This window comes from Pangasianodon hypophthalmus, chromosome 3, assembly GCF_027358585.1.
Source record: "Pangasianodon hypophthalmus isolate fPanHyp1 chromosome 3, fPanHyp1.pri, whole genome shotgun sequence".
Classification (NCBI taxonomy): domain Eukaryota; kingdom Metazoa; phylum Chordata; class Actinopteri; order Siluriformes; family Pangasiidae; genus Pangasianodon; species Pangasianodon hypophthalmus.
In genome coordinates this window covers 17,816,537-17,832,313 of record NC_069712.1, presented here as the reverse complement: position 1 = coordinate 17,832,313, position 15,777 = coordinate 17,816,537, and the positions used below count along the sequence as shown (strand labels likewise).

The 15,777-nt window shown below is 37.9% G+C and overlaps 3 protein-coding genes across 5 annotated transcripts in view; 2 read left to right on the top strand and 1 right to left on the bottom strand.

Moving 5' to 3' along the window:
- dhx57 (DEAH (Asp-Glu-Ala-Asp/His) box polypeptide 57) overlaps window positions 1-12,979 on the bottom strand; it is a 22,596-nt gene extending 9,617 nt beyond the window's left edge. Inside the window, exons 1-3 of one of the 2 annotated variants that reach the window (XM_026935634.3) lie at window positions 12,701-12,979; window positions 1,100-1,512; window positions 707-904 (exon numbers count right to left, since the gene is read on the bottom strand). In XM_026935634.3, the coding sequence (XP_026791435.3) occupies window positions 707-904; window positions 1,100-1,512; window positions 12,701-12,841 (752 nt within the window). In that variant the 5' untranslated portion in view covers window positions 12,842-12,979. Of the gene's footprint in view, window positions 1-706; window positions 905-1,099; window positions 1,513-1,972; window positions 2,443-12,700 lie in introns of those variants that run through there. The other variant, XM_053232662.1, reaches the window with a different exon arrangement.
- cisd1 (CDGSH iron sulfur domain 1) lies at window positions 2,467-7,409 on the top strand. The gene is made up of 3 exons (XM_026935666.3): window positions 2,467-2,624; window positions 3,021-3,226; window positions 6,045-7,409. The coding sequence occupies exons 1-3, from the start codon at window positions 2,597-2,599 to the stop codon at window positions 6,132-6,134; spliced, it is 324 nt and encodes a 107-aa protein (XP_026791467.1). The 5' UTR covers window positions 2,467-2,596; the 3' UTR covers window positions 6,135-7,409.
- Window positions 12,479-15,777, top strand: ipmka (inositol polyphosphate multikinase a). 2 transcript variants are annotated; one of them, XM_053232663.1, is made up of 4 exons: window positions 12,479-12,564; window positions 13,878-14,050; window positions 14,651-14,732; window positions 14,827-15,777. In XM_053232663.1, exons 2-4 carry the CDS (start codon window positions 13,931-13,933, stop codon window positions 15,384-15,386), a joined length of 762 nt encoding a protein of 253 aa, XP_053088638.1. In that variant the 5' UTR covers window positions 12,479-12,564; window positions 13,878-13,930; the 3' UTR covers window positions 15,387-15,777. The 2 variants fall into 2 exon arrangements, with proteins under 2 accessions (XP_053088638.1, XP_026793571.3); XM_026937770.3 differs by lacking the exon at window positions 12,479-12,564 and adding an exon at window positions 13,000-13,259.

Here is a 15,777-nt window from a genome sequence, read left to right as displayed (position 1 = left end):
GAAATGAATTAACTGGACAAAGTTAAACACTTGTACAAAAGTCAGTTTCCATTGCCTGTACATAACTCATATTAACTCATATCAAGCATATTATCTTTGACAGAACATAATAGCGCCATCACACCAGAGTGACAGTAACAACAAGATGGCTGCTCGGAAATTCTACTTAGAGCTGTTCATCTCCTCACATTTGGACGCCTTTTAGATATAAAACTCAGCTACCTGAGTTCATTGCAGTCTGTTCTGGAAAATGATTTGGAATGCTTGATAGGTACACGACAGGAGATAAAACCTGATATTGTACTAAGTACTTTAACTCTGGAAGCTGCTGCTGTTGTAATATCTAAGCTTGTTTATTTTGTTTCAGAAAATTTTGAGTTCCCAACAGGCATTTATAGGTTTAACAAACATGTGAATACATTTTACACCTCACAGTTGTGTCATTATTGTAATTCTACTATATTAGTCTGTCTGTCCAGCATCTTAAACCAACAATGAGAGAGATTCCCTATAACAATAATTTTGTTATAGGGAGACAAAAGTTAAACAAAAGATTTTGTTTAACTGCAGGTTGAATTCAAGTCTCATTAAATTACAAATCTTGAACTATAAGGTTAATATTCTGATTATGGCTAATGCATGATCTTAAAATGTTAAAATACACAGAGAAACTCTTTACATATAAAGGCACAGTGACAATGAGTACCTGCAGAGTGTGCCTAAGGCAAACAGGGAAACAACAGGTTCTGGTTTGGCAGATGTTTCTTCCTCATTGTCTTCTTCACAGACATCTTCTTCTGCGCAGCCGACACCATCATCCTGAGTGATCCAGAACTGACCTTCCTCACGATGGTCCAGCTCATCATACTCCTCCTCCTCTTCCTCTCCCTCATAGTCTGAGCCACTGGTAAAAAATAAATAAATAAATGAGCCCATGTGCAATGTGAATTGAAACAAGAGACTTTTCAAAACTTCTGCCTAAATTTAGGTTTGGGTTTGAAGGTTTGATTTAGATTTCCTAGCCATGTGGTTTTTAGATATAACCATTAAATTAGCCATTAACATTTGATAGATACAACACGTCCATATAGCCACTAACCTGTTTGGAGTATTATACTCCTGACTCTGAAGTTCTTTCAGTAATTCCTTTACTTGTAGCCGGTTTTCTGATGTCATATGTATCTTCTGTAGAGGTAGCTTGAACCGGTCAGATCTACCCTGATCTCGCCCTTCCTCGCTCTGCCAGGAGCCATCTCTGGAAAAACCCTGAGAGCTGCCCCGTCCCCTTCCTCTACTGCCCCCATGGCCTCTACTTGTAAAAGCCCCTCGTCCTCTTCCTCTAGAGGGAGGTTTGATGGAGCGACCCGGTGCAAGATCGAGGCTAAAATCATCGTCCAAGCCACTGAATGCTTTCTTTCCTCCTCCTCCTCCTCCTCTTCCACCACCTCCACCACTCTTATTAAAGCGTCCTCCACCCCGGTTGGGTTTGGCTTTCCTTCTCCCACTCATGTCCTTTCAGCAAGTAAGAGAGAGAGAAATGCACCTCTTATGAGTGAAGGCATTAAGTCAGCTTGTACTTGTCTATGATATTGGGAGATCTGCTTCTGCAGAGTCAATATTACATGACATATAAGGGATCTCTCCTGTCCTACTTCTGCTAAGACACCTGATCCAGCTTCGGAGACTTGATATTGATAATTAACTGATCAGTTGGAGAGACTATGAAAAAAATACACACTTTGAATGTAGCTGAATGAGTGGAGTTCAGAGCCCCAACATGCAGATGCAGAGCCATAATAACTCATCTCACTGGCATGACCATAAAACTGCATTACACAGAGATCACCAACAAAGCATTTATCTCCTCTGTATTATTTCATCTCATCTATATTTATCTCATCATCTCAATATTGAGATTTTAGTAACATCAACTGTTTATAAAATACCACAAGAAATATCAACAGATACTTACAAATCATGATCAACCTATAGACTCCTAAACTAAACAGATCAGCGGTTGCAATGAGTGGAATATAATTTTGGGCACCGGCATTGGTATTGCTTCCTGTTCACACACGTGAACCCGAAATTCAAAATAAGAGTCATTTCTTGTCAAGATTTTTGAGTTAGCGTGGACTGTTTCAACGTTGCTGAATTATCATCGGTTATTCAGTTTTATAATACGTGTTTCAGTCGGAGGATTTATTTATTTAAATCATTCTAACTATCCTGACACTGGCACATCTATCAGAATAAAGTCCATCTCCGCTTCAAATTCCTTTCTAAAAGCACCACATTCGCCTGTGTTAAAATAATTTGACATACACCACTTCAGAAAGTTGCCTATATTGCATTTACTATTGACACAGCCTACACTTTGGGTCGCTTGCTGGTGAAGATTTGTTGAGAAAGTGGGCTTGGGGACTTTGTTTGATAGAGCTGGTGACCGGGTGTCGTATGCGCATTTGGGTGCAGAATTGATTCGCTTGAATGATCCACCCACAGTTTGGAGGAGCTTTAAAATATGGGTCATTAGTCTTTCAAAAAAGAAGGACACTTTGCAGTCTCTTTAGGCGCTTGATTCATCGATATAGTCATGAGTAGCTCACCAACTTTGTCTAAAGGTAATGTTTGGATAATCTGTGGTAATATCTATGTTTATATAATATGTAATATGAGTAGCTGTACAGGCACCTTGTAAATGACCTATAGGCATATGATTAACTCTCTGAAGGTAGCTCCCATAGCTGCTCATGTCTGTCTCCTGTACTGTGTCACAGTGCCTTGTGTGGACAACTAGTTCTGTCAAAATAACTTCAGAAATCAGGGATATTACTAAACAAAGTGTCATTAGCATGGGTTACCTGACCTTAGCTTTTTCACTTGCGCTTTGTTTATTTTTACGGTAGCAGTGAAGAGGACGAGGCTCGTGTTTAAGGCGCGAGATTAAAAAGCTGCAGGTTCATGTTTATATAACAGAGTCCTGAAAAAGCCCTAACAGCGCTGTGGTCGATTAACAGGTGAAGTGATAACGGCTCTGTCTGTCACTGCTGGAGCCATGGCCGTCGGTTTCCTCATCCACAAAACATTATTCTCCAAAGCCAAAGCCGTGAAGCCAAAAGTCAACCTGGACCTGCAGAAAGACAACCCCAAAGTGGTGCATGCTTTCGACATTGAGGACCTGGGTGATAAAGCAGTCTACTGTAGATGCTGGAGATCTAAGAAGGTAATATACACTAAATCAGGCAAAACTGATTCATCTCTAGAGTGTGAAAATGGCTTTCTGCTGACTTTCAGTTTGCACCTGCCTCCTAAAGTCACGAGTGTTTTCAAAAGTGCCGGCGACTGTGAATGACGAAGAATGACTTAAGTAGACAGACACACAGAAAGAAAGAAAAATGAATGAATAAATGAATGCAGGAATAAATAAATTCTGGTCACGAAAAAGGGTATAATTAAATTAATGCCTTGAATTTATTTCTACATTTCCACGCATCAACATTTATTTATTTATTTATTTATTTATTTACAGAAATGCAGAAATAAGTAGATAGATAGATAGATAGATAGATATATAGATAGATAAATAAATGTAGAAATACAGAACTAGCCCAAATAATGTTAATGTATGGAAATGTAGAAACAAGTTCAAGGCATTAATTTAATTATACAATTTTTCATGACCAAAATTTATTTATTTGTTTGTTTGTTTGTTTGTGTATTTATTTATTTATTTATGCAATTATTTATTTATTTATACTTAAGTCATTTATTGTCCTCCATAGGGGACACGAATGAACAAACAAACAAACAAAAACAATAAGTATCCCTGCATGATGCATTCACTGAAAGCCTGTCCCCACCTCCCACTGAAAAGATAACACTTCCATTTAAACCAGCAGCTTTCTAAAACTACAAATAATAGGATGATGGTTTACATAATCTATGTTGTATTGCCCTGGAAAAAAAAAAAAAAGAAAGAAAATAAACCAAAGGGCTCAGCCACAGGCTGATTAACTTGGTCACTGGCTCTTACAGTCAGTATAACACTTTGCATGTGCCACAGTATAGTTTCTGTAGTTTAACAGACAAATTCATTATACAGTAATGTGGTCATGTTGCCATGTCTCCATGCCGCAAACAGAAAAAGTAGAAAAGAACTCTTTTATGCTTTGTTAAGTGGTGGCCTTCCAGATACATGGGTTTTATCATACAGGAGTCATTTTATTACAGACACCACCCTCACTGTCAGTAGGGATAAAATGATATTTTTAGAAAGCGTTTGGATCAGTTGAACGCGTGCTTATTATGAAAAGAAAGCAATGAAATCTCATTTCACTGTCATGATAGGATAGTGACAGTTTGAATGCATGCATATCTCAGAAAGTACACTGCAACGTGACCTCCTCAAACCATGCACATATATGCACCTTCTTGCACATACAGTCCCCTCCGAAAAGTATTGGAACACCAAGGCCAATTCTGTTGTTTTTGCTATGAATGTTTGAAGACATTTGGGTTTGAGATCAAAAGATGAATATGAGATGATAGATCAGACTTTCAGCTTTCATTTCCTGATATTCCTGATATCTAGATGTGTTAAACAACTTGGAACATGGCACCTTCTGTTTGAACCCACCAATTTTTCAAGTGATCAAACATATTGGAACATGTAACTGACAGGTGTTACTTGTTGCCCAGGTGTGCCCTTTAGATTGATTATTTAAACAATTAATAGCTCTGAATGTCTGTTCTTGGTGTGAGCCCTGGGTTTCACCTGTAAAGACTGTAAAAAGGATAAACCTACATGAAGACCAGAGAGCTGTCTATGGGAGAAAAGGAAACCATTTTGAAGCTGAGAAAAGAGGGAAAATCAATCAGAGTAATTGCGCAAACATTGGGCGTAGCCAGTACAACAATTTGGATTGTCCTGAATGTCCTGAAAAAGAAAGAAACCAATGGCGTACCAAAAACCAGACACCGTACAGGTTAGACAAGAAAAACAACATGAAAAAAAGCACAAAAATAACAGTCAGTGACATCACCAACAACCTCCACAGGGCAGGGATGAAGATATCACAATCAAATTTTCAAAGAAGACTTTGAGAGCAGAAGTATAGAGGCCATACTACCAGAAGTCCTGAAACTAAGAATTAACCTGTACCAAAGTGATCGAAAGGCCAAAGTGTGGAGAAAGAAAGATATTCTCAGGATATAAAACATACCAGCTCCCTGGTCAAGCACAGGCTCTGGAACGGGCTCACTGTTCTTTATTGATGATGTAACTCAGCAGAATAAATTCAGTCTACAGAAACATTGTCTGCCAATTTACAGAGACATGCATCCAATCTAATTGGGAAGAACTTCATCATGTAGCAAGACAATGATGCAAAACACACTGCCAAAACAACAATGGACTTTATCCTTTTGGGGGGATTTAGACTGGCCAGGTCAGTCACAAGACCTTAACCCAACTGAGCATGCATTTCACCTCCTGTAGAGGAAGCTGAAGTAAGGGATGTCAGTGGCAAGGGACATGCAACCAAATTTTAGGTGTTGTTTCCTTTAAGACTATCTGTTCCTATATTTTTGCTCGCCTAAAAACTGGGTGGTCTCCCACGAAAGGTGCTATGTTCTAAGTTGTTTAACACATCTACATGTAAATATCTGGAAATGAAAGGTGAATTTCTGATCTATTGTCTCATATTCATCTTTTGATCTCAAACCCAAATGTCTTCAGTGTATAGCAAAACAAAAGAATTGGCCTTGCTGCTCCAACATTCAGAGGGGACTGTATGTAGGGGATACATATTCAATACCCTTTATAACTCAACCCCCTTATACCTCCTTCTTATCATACCTAAGTATTATTTATCCTTTCTTATTTCATGTTAGTTTATTTCCTTATCAGGTTCTTCTACTTCTGTATATAGTGTTCTCTGCATGTAACATGACTGTTACATGCACTCATCAAGTCAAATGCCTCATATGTAACATCTGGCAAAATAAAAAATGACTCTGATCTTTTTTTTCCTGTCTTTCAGTTTCCATACTGTGATGGTGCTCATGCAAAACACAATCAAGAGACGGGGGACAATGTGGGCCCTCTGATCATTAAAAGGAAGGATGCATGAGTGTGAGAGTTGATGTACTCAGAGTACACGTTTGCAATCCCACTGAAGCACTGACAGAGATTAGTATATGTTTGCCTCACGTGCGACTAAGCTCGTCATAAGATTTTAGGTTCTCTTGTCATAGCTGCCTATGTCTGAATGTTCATCATTCATCATGGTCTTATTCTCTATCTTCTTGTCTTAGTGCAGGTGTATATATTAAGAAATATATTTTTCCTCCCAAAAGTTCAGTAATTACATTTGAATCTTGATGTTGGTGATGAAATTAGCACTACATTTTTCTGATTCTTTTTCTTATATCCTTAGCTGCTTCTCAGCTGATTGCAAGGCTTGGTGAGATTGCTGCAAACCAACATTGACAAAAGCACTTAAGAGTGAATGTAAAATGACAGAGTGTACATTTGAAAGTCATGAAAATAAATGAACAAAAAAAAAGTAAATGAAATGTAAGAAAAAGTGAATGTATTTGTTTGAATCTGGATGATAATTTGTATGTTTCTCTGCAGAATGTCCATGCTCTAATCTTATCCAAACACACAAGTACAAGCAAGTCACAAAATGGAAAATTTACATCTTGTGTTTTCAGCATTAAAAAACCTAATAAAATCTGAGGTCTGAAAAATAAGATTTAATACATAAGTGCTGAAGATGTAAATATGTGGACACTCGAGGGTGAAATCAGATTTGGTTTATTTTCTTAGCTGAATGCCATTGTGTTCTATTAATATAAGAGGATCTGATTCTGGTTTAGTAATAATTTGATAATTATGGTTTGTATGAATAACACATTTGACAACTTTGATTGTTTCAAAGAAGCATGGAAGATATTTTTAAACAAAGCCTAAATGACCCGTTGGCTGAAAATTGCAATAAGCATACAAAATGGTACAAGTTTTGAGTGTTGTCATTAAACAAAAATGTGACCTTAAGTACCTAAACTTCTTAAACTTCTTAGAAGTGAGTAAATATGCTGTGGTAATGGCAGTGCAGTGTGTTCGAAGTCTCATTTTTTGATGATATTACTACATGATTAAATTCATTGGTTAACACTTGATTTAACTTTGACAAATGTGGTTCTGTGATGTTTGAAAGATTGTTCAATTGTCTCTGCTTTTCTGGTAAATACAGTTCACATTTTGGTGATGATCTCTGTGTGTAATCTGTAATCTGACTGCTGCAGTCATTATTTTGTATATTCCCTCTACTGACAATAGATTTTAATTTGCTGTATTATGTTTACATCAGCAATAAATCTATAATATCTGTCTATGACAATCTTCCATGTGACAAAGAGTGATTTTAATACAGTGTGTACTTTTCACTTGAAAGCGGTAAGATGCAAAGTGCTTTTAGACATGGACTCCTAAAAGGCACTACACGTTTGTGAGACATATATAACAAGCCTCCAAGGGCCATGACAAGGTAGTAGCACGGAAGCTATGCTCATACTTGCATAGCAATTACATACATAAAAGGTTTCAGAAAAATGTAAATGTTGTAAATGATCTATCACTAGCCTCTGCTAGATGCTGATTTTATCTTAGTGTGATTGTGAGCAGGGTGTTAATTAGCCAGGATGTTATCTGACTAGTGTACTAGTGTACTAGAGTTCACCCTTTGGTTTCTGCCATTTCTCCACCATCTGAGACCTACCTTTATTTAACACTGAATTTCCCAGCCTGTCTACTTGACACCAAAATGCTTTGTTCTATACGTAATATAACCTCTTGTCATTGTATATAAGCAGAGTTAGATCAGACATGAGCCTAACATGAGCCTAGATGGCCTTTCAGTTTTCTCGTGTGTCGCTTTGACAAACCTTAGAGTGAGTATAGATGCCAGTCTCTTTGAAGCTCATGTAGATAATATACTAGGGCACACTTTTTCTATCTCAGTAACGTTGCAAAGAATGTTCCTAAGAATCGTAATTGCATTATATGAGGCAAAATGACTTCATTATATACTTCAGTCACACTCTGATAGTTCTTTAGGTGCCTAAGTAAACACCATTTGGTCCAGAATTTAGAGTCTTTATTAGAAATAGAAAGTTTGTTTTTCCTATCTTATTTACACTATACTGGCTACATTGGACAGTAAAATTTAATATTGATTAAGGAAGGAATAACACAATGGACCCTGCTTTTATATGAAAATAATACAAGGAGTGATATGGTTCGATGCCCAGCAATAGTGTACTTCCCCAAAGTGTATTATTTTATATAACTGCATGGTCCAAAGTGTTATTCTGTTTACATCACAGTGATTTGCTAATGATTACAATGTTTAATTTATTAATCAGCGACAAGTCACACTTTTTAATGGTTTATAGTTAATAGTTCATATTAACACTTATGTTATAGAAGTGATAAAGTCATTCCCTCACCAGCATCTCCTTTTCTCTCTCTCTTGCTTAAAACAATGTAGCCTGTCCTTTTACTGAGAAACCAGAACATGTAGTCTCCTTTGTAATAAAGACTTTCCTGTGCTGGAAAACATTACAAATCCCTGTGACTGTTACACTTACAACCGAGACTCCTTCCATAAATGTTAAAAGACTCCTAACAAAAAACCTCATCAATGATTATACATTTTTCTTTGTTTAAAAAACGCAGTTTTTAATCAGTTAAATTATTAGTCTTGGATTATGTGGTGTGTCCACCATACAAGTCCCTGTGAATGAGCTGTTACTAGAGAAACAATATTGCATTAAGACAATTGCATTAATATAATATAAATTAATATTCATTTTATAGTCAGAACTTCTGTCTGAGCCATGCTGTTATACAAAAATAATGCACACCTTCTTGCTAGTCTGATTAGAGAATTCAACCACACTGTGGTTAAAAAAAACAACAGAAAAAACATACTACTACTGACCTATAAAGCACTGATTCTTGCCTCACAGATGTTTATCAAGAATAATGTAAATTGTAGCAGGAGGCAAAACTTTTTCCTACAGAGCCTCCCAGGCATGGAATGGCCTTCCAGGTAATGTTCAGGGCAAAATCTCAGACTTTATGTTTTGGCTGAAATATACTTATTTATTCAGACATTCTGCTAACAGCAAAGATACAGATCTGGTTGTTCATGGATATAGAGGTAAGATAAACTGGGTAAACTCTGTCAGTTGGGCTGTACATGTACTCCTGCTGTCTGATGCGCCAAAATCCTGACACACTTCTTAAGCTGTGGTTCCTCCAACCCTCAGGAACTGCTTGATTGATCCTAATACTCCACTCCTGCTCTGCTTGTCCTGCTTCCTATTCTTGGAGCTATTTGCTATTCAGCTCAGGTGATCGGATCTAACCTGGATACCCTAGAGACCTGCACTACAGTAAAAACCTTCCAACTGCAGAGTATAAATGCTGCAGTGAATTTATACTCATCTCAGGACTCACATTCACAGTACACTCATACCAAGCATTCTGTCTCTTTTCAACACATTAGCTGCTGTTTGCCTTTTCTCTTAATATACTGTAATGATCCTGACCCAGAAGAGGATGTGATCCCTTCTGATGTTCCTCTTAAGGATTTTTTCCTCATGTCATCTCAGGGGATTTTCTTTGTCACTGTTGCCTCTGGCTTGCTCATTAGAGATCTAGATCTAGACTCGGATTTCTATAATGCTGACTGTGACAGTGTCAATTTAACAGGCGTTGAACTTATAAAGCTGAATTTAACTGAATTGAATATTCTGAATTGTATATTAATGGAGCAGTTTCTCATTTTCATGGCCCTCTGTTGCCAGCACTGCAATTGCTGTGAAAACACTGACATTCCCCTCACCCTCAACCAACCCAACCCCTCTGTTAAAACTACTTATGCTTTGTGGGTTTCCTTTTAGGGAAGAAAGAGGTGGAGCTCTGTTTTTTTCTTTTTAATAAACATGAATGGAGTGGTGAGCATTAACTTCAAAGGGATCCATAAATGTGGGAGTCAAAAACTGGGTCAAAAGAATGTAAAATGTGAAGCATTTTATGTGAAGTAGTATGTCTATTTGGTAGTCATTAATTTTTTAAGTCTTCAAATTGTGCCACAGTTGTGTCACCATACTTGGCCACAAGTCACTTCACTTCATAATAACTATAATAACTGAAACAAACTTAGTGTATATATATATATATATATATATATATATATATATATACACATACACTAAGTTTGTTTCAGTTATTATAGTTATTATGAAGTGAAGTGACTTGTGGCCAAGTATGGTGACCCATACTCAGAATTTGTGCTCTGCATTTAACCCATCCAAGTGCACACACACAGTAGTGAACACACACCCGGAGCAGTGGGCAGCCTTTTTTGCTGCAACGCCCAGGGAGCAGTTGGGGGTTCAGTGCCTTGCTCAAGGGTCTCACCTCAGTCATGGTATTGAGGATGGAAGAGAGCGCTGGTCATTCACTCCCCCCACTTACAATCCCTGCCGGACCTGAGACTCGAACCCACAACCTTCAGGTTGCAAGGCCGACTCTCTATCCATTAGGCCACGACTGCCCCCCCAGGCCTCCTCTAAAATGAGGTGTGTCCTTTGCCTAGCTAGAAGGTAAGACCTGTTTAACCTGTTTAAGGCAAGACCTGTTTAACCTGTTTAACCTGTTTCGTTTGGTAATGCCAGGTAAGACTAGCATCGATTGGCAGCAATTCTACCTAATGGTAAATATTTCAAACTTAGAGATTGAATGAAGTTTTCAGGCAAAATGGCATAGTTGCTTTAAAACAACATACATCTTCTTACAGTTTTGTATAAGTAATAAAAGTTACTTTTCACATGAGAACATGACATTATATGACATTTATCTTTTAATTTTAATACCTGAGTACATTTAAACTTTTTTTTTGTTTAATTTTCATGTGTGATTTAGCTGTTACTATAGAAATTATAATGTATTAGAATGAGTGCATTATGTGATTTGAATTACAGGTGGCACTAGTATCAAAGCTGCTGTTGTAGAAAAAATCAACGCCTTCTGACCAATCAGATTCAAGAATTCAGTAGCACTGTGGTATAAAATGAAACTCTGCCACCATTAAGCGAATGGGACATTTCACATTTGTCACATTTCAGTTTATATTTCTTTGACATATGGTAACATTTTCTCTTCATGCGTGCATGTAAGAAAACGAATTGTTCCTCACTTTAAATAACCGCCAGGGCTGGTTGTATACCTCAGGGAACAATCATCGAAACCACACTCAAACTCGAGCCAAAGGCCAACGATATTCCTCTAGAGTTAGAGGCAGCCAGAATAATAGCTGGGCGTGAAGTGTGAGTGGCACAGTTGGCTAACACCTTGCACTGCCGAGAGATTATTAATGAACTGTAGTGCACAGGACAGTTGTGGAGTGGTTGCTTTGCTTTTACGAGGAAGTGGAATGTGGTCGCTTGGATTCAGAACTGTTTGTAGGAATCTGTGTAGCTATAAATCTTTCGTAGGTCAAAGTTGGTTTTTCTTATCTATACTGGCAGACACCCACGTGAGGTATGTGACTCCCTGGTAACATGAAGTGCAGAGTTAAATAACATGAGTATGGTGTGATGTGATAGCTGGAGCTCGGAATGGCTACAGAAGATCGAGTATTAAAGTCAGCTCTAGATGCCAGTGATGGACTGCAGAATGAAAACGCAGGAGAACGGAAGAGCAGGAAAGCAGAGAGCACGTGGGCTCCAGTGCCGCTCTCTCATCAGGTGGCTGGACACAAGTATGGCATCCATAAAGTTGGTCAGTTAACCCCTTAATCTCTTCTCTTATTGTTTAGTTATTCATCTTAAATCACATTATACTGTGTTTTATTCAGTAACCACTGTACAGTGCAACTAATTATGAGAGTATGAGAATGAATTAAAATCAGAATGAAATTAAAGTCTACACCAAGGTCCTCTTTAAGAGCTCTAATGCACTCCCTTAATTTCAATTTGGGAGCCTCAGGATTTACAAGAGTGTGAACTGCTGGTCCCGCAATTCTTCTGAAACCACAACTTTCTTTTTTCTTAATTGTTTTATTTTAATTATGTGTGTCTGAAAAAGAGAGGTAGCAGCGTTATCTAGTGGAACAGTTTAAAGGCAACTGAGAAGCACAATTATTAGATCCAGTGAATAAATCATTGGAGTGTATAGTGTGTGTTTGTGTGTATGAGAGAGAGAGAGAAAGAGAGAGAGAGATTTGGTGTTCACTGAAAGAAAATACAAAAAAAAAATCAGCTTTATATGTTTAAATAAATTTCTAGGACACTAGAGAGAGAAAATGCAGAATTTAAATGACCCAGCTCGGTTTTCATGATTGTCAAGTATTTCCTGATGCAGATTATTTTGTGTGTGTGTGTGTGCGTAATTGTTCAGGTATCCTACAGCACTTTGATGGCACTGTACTCAAACAGCTCCAGCCTCCACCCAGAGGCCCACGTGAGATGCACTTCTACACACAGGTATTATCCACCACTCAAAACTTGACAATGCAGCAGCAATTGGACAGTTCACTAAATCCACTGTATCACAGTCCTTACACACATACACTTATTAGTTTGCTCAAATATTGTATTGGTTACTCAAGTCAGCCCTTACCTGAATATGCTTTTTAGGTGTTTGCTCAAGACTGTACAGATCCACACCTACTGGCCTTACAACAACACCTACCCAAATACTATGGCACATGGTCAACTCCAGATAACCCAAATGGTGAGACTGGATATGCCTGTCCAGCATTTACCTATTTAAAATCTGAACCTAATTATATAATTTCAGTTGTCACCTTCAAGGTTAGGGTTACTAAACCTGGAACAGGATGTTAAAAAGCACATATGCGTGTTATGGTCAGGTGTCTACCAACCTTTGGCCATGTAGTGTATAAACAACAGCTCCAAATGGCAACACATTTTTGCTTTGCTTTACTTCATTTCATAGACTGCAAATTAATGTTGATGTGTGACTAATGACTGATTTAATGAAGTTATTCCTCAATTAATAATTGTTTCACTGGTTAATGATTTATACTGGAGTCTCCTCTCAGTGAATGTGCTATGTTTGCATAGTTGACATCATGTCCAACAGGAACAGGATGTAGTCGTAGTAGCCCTGTTTTATCTGAGAAGTGAGTGGAATGTAAGCTGAAAGGGACATTATGGTGAGAGCATATTCCTTGACATGTCTATGAGTCAATGTTTGCATTTAAGTTAGCATTTAAAGATTAAATGCTCTGTGTGTGTGTGTGTGTGTGTGTGAGAGAGAGAGAGAAAGAAAGAAAGAAAGAAAGAAAGAGAGAGGGGGATGTAATTATAGGGTAGTTGTACTTAGTCCTGACCTCTTGTGCATATATGTTAATGGATAACTTTTGGCCAACGTTGAACTTTAAACTATCCCAGTAATAGCACACAATAAAGCACTTCGTCATGGAGACTCTAATCAGCTGATTGTGTTGAGGATTGGCTTGACAATGACTACTAACTTGACTGAAAAGTATTGACTTGTTATAAAGTCTTATCAGAGTCTCTCAGCAGAGAAGCTGCAGCCCTGCCCTCTGAAACTGCACTGACTTAACGTTTACTGCTCATGTTTGACAAGAAATAGTAATTATTGAAATTAATAACTCTAAGTCAAAGTCAAAGTGTTGCTGAGTCACTCCTGAATGACACTTTGTTCTTTGTTCTTTAACTAAAAACACAACTAATCATAACAAACCCAAATTTGTTCATGCACTAAATCTGTGAAAACATTCTCTGCCTCAATGCACTTTCTTTCATAGAGCTGTATCTGAAGCTGGAGGATGTGGCCAGGAGGTTTACATGTCCATGCATCATGGATGTGAAGATTGGGAGAAGGAGCTATGATCCGTTTGCCTCACAAGATAAACGGGAAGAGCAGATTAGAAAGTATCCTCTAATGGAAGAGATCGGGTTCTTGATTCTAGGAATGAGGGTGAGACAGTGTGTGTGTTTTCCATATCTAATCTTCACAGACGTTCATTATGTGCATTATTTTCTACCCAATATTTTTGTTCCTTACATATCTTTTTGTCACTCATGAACTTGCCAAATGGTCACTAGTTAGTTTTGGGCTGCAGCTGTTAACATGTTGGCAAACATAATGTTACGTAAAAACTAAAAGGACTAAAACAGCACTTTTAAATGTTTTTGCATGACAATTGTATGAGCTGCCCTGTGATGGACACACTTTATGGACAATAAAGTGTGTATCCCTGCCTTGGATAAACATTGCCTGGTCCGATGAACCTTGATTTATTTTTGATGTAGTAAAAGTTCAGAGTAAAAAGTTTCCAGTGGACCAGGGTATTTTGGACAAAAAGTCCTTCATCAGCTGTGAATGCAAAGTACTTCTGATGCTGTAGGAGGTGAAACTAGTTGATATCAGCATGGTTAATGATGTATTAGTTATTATCAAAACAGGATATTCATGCCATTTCAACAACAACAACTAGCAATGCAAATAGAGTAATGCTATGTCCATTGATGTTGAAGTGTCTCTTTCAGCCTTCATGTCTCCTTTTCTCATTTTCAGGTTTACCATGTAGCTTCAGGAAGCTATACTAGTCACGAACAGTTCTATGGACGCAGTCTGACAAAGGGAACACTCAAAACTGGTATGAATGAGACTTGAATGCTTCTTTAATAAGAGTAATCATTCATATTGTTTCTGTGCAGATATTAAGTACAGTGTTCTATTTTTCTTTGCAGGATTAGCTAGATTCTTCCATAATGGAGAAGAGCTAAGAAAAGATGCCATTTCTTCAAGCATCCATAAAATCCGTAACATCCTGCGCTGGTTTGAGGGCCAGAAACAGCTCCACTTCTATGCCAGCTCTCTGTTGTTTGTGTATGAGGGCTCTCTTCACCTAGCCAATGCAAAGAACAGAAGTGAAGCTCTGACAGGACAGAAGCATATACAAGCTGAGCTAGAGAATAAAAATAATGCTCATCTCACCTGCTCAAAGTTGAAGAGTTCCTGTGGGCAGGTAAACTGTAGTAGCATTCTTGAAGCCATTCACTATGTGAGGAAAGTGAATGGGTTTGGGTCTCACTCTCTACATCACCAGGATAAGGGAATGACGGCTGAAATGGAGGCAAAAACAAACACTGATGTTGAAGACAAGAGCTCAAATGGAGGGAAGGAGGAAGATGTGGAGGTCAGGATGATTGATTTTGCCCATGTGTTTCCCAGTGACAGCTCAGATGAAGGCTACATATATGGACTGAGGAGCCTCCTCTTTGCTCTGGAGCAGATCCTCCAAGACTGACTTCCCCCCTTTTTTTTTCTGCGCTGGGTTTTTCAAAGTTTATCTTGTAAGGATGTTGAAATAGTGAGGTAGTGTCAGTCATCTATTATATAATGAATGATACATTAGATATACTTGTATCTGCTTATAATCAGACACTGCTGGTGCTGGTGGCTGGAATACAGGAGGGAAGATGTTTGGTGTAGATGTTTTTACTCTAAATCACCAAACTTACTGAAAAAAAGCCCCCAAAAAACAACTGAATGTAAGTGACACTGAATGTAATTTAAATGAATTTAGAAAAATAACTGCAAAAATAAAAGCAAACTCCTCTAGAGCACAGCTCTGATGTGAATATTAGAGAACTTTACAATAGGAAAGCATTAAATTCTTTCTTACAATTAAACTTTTG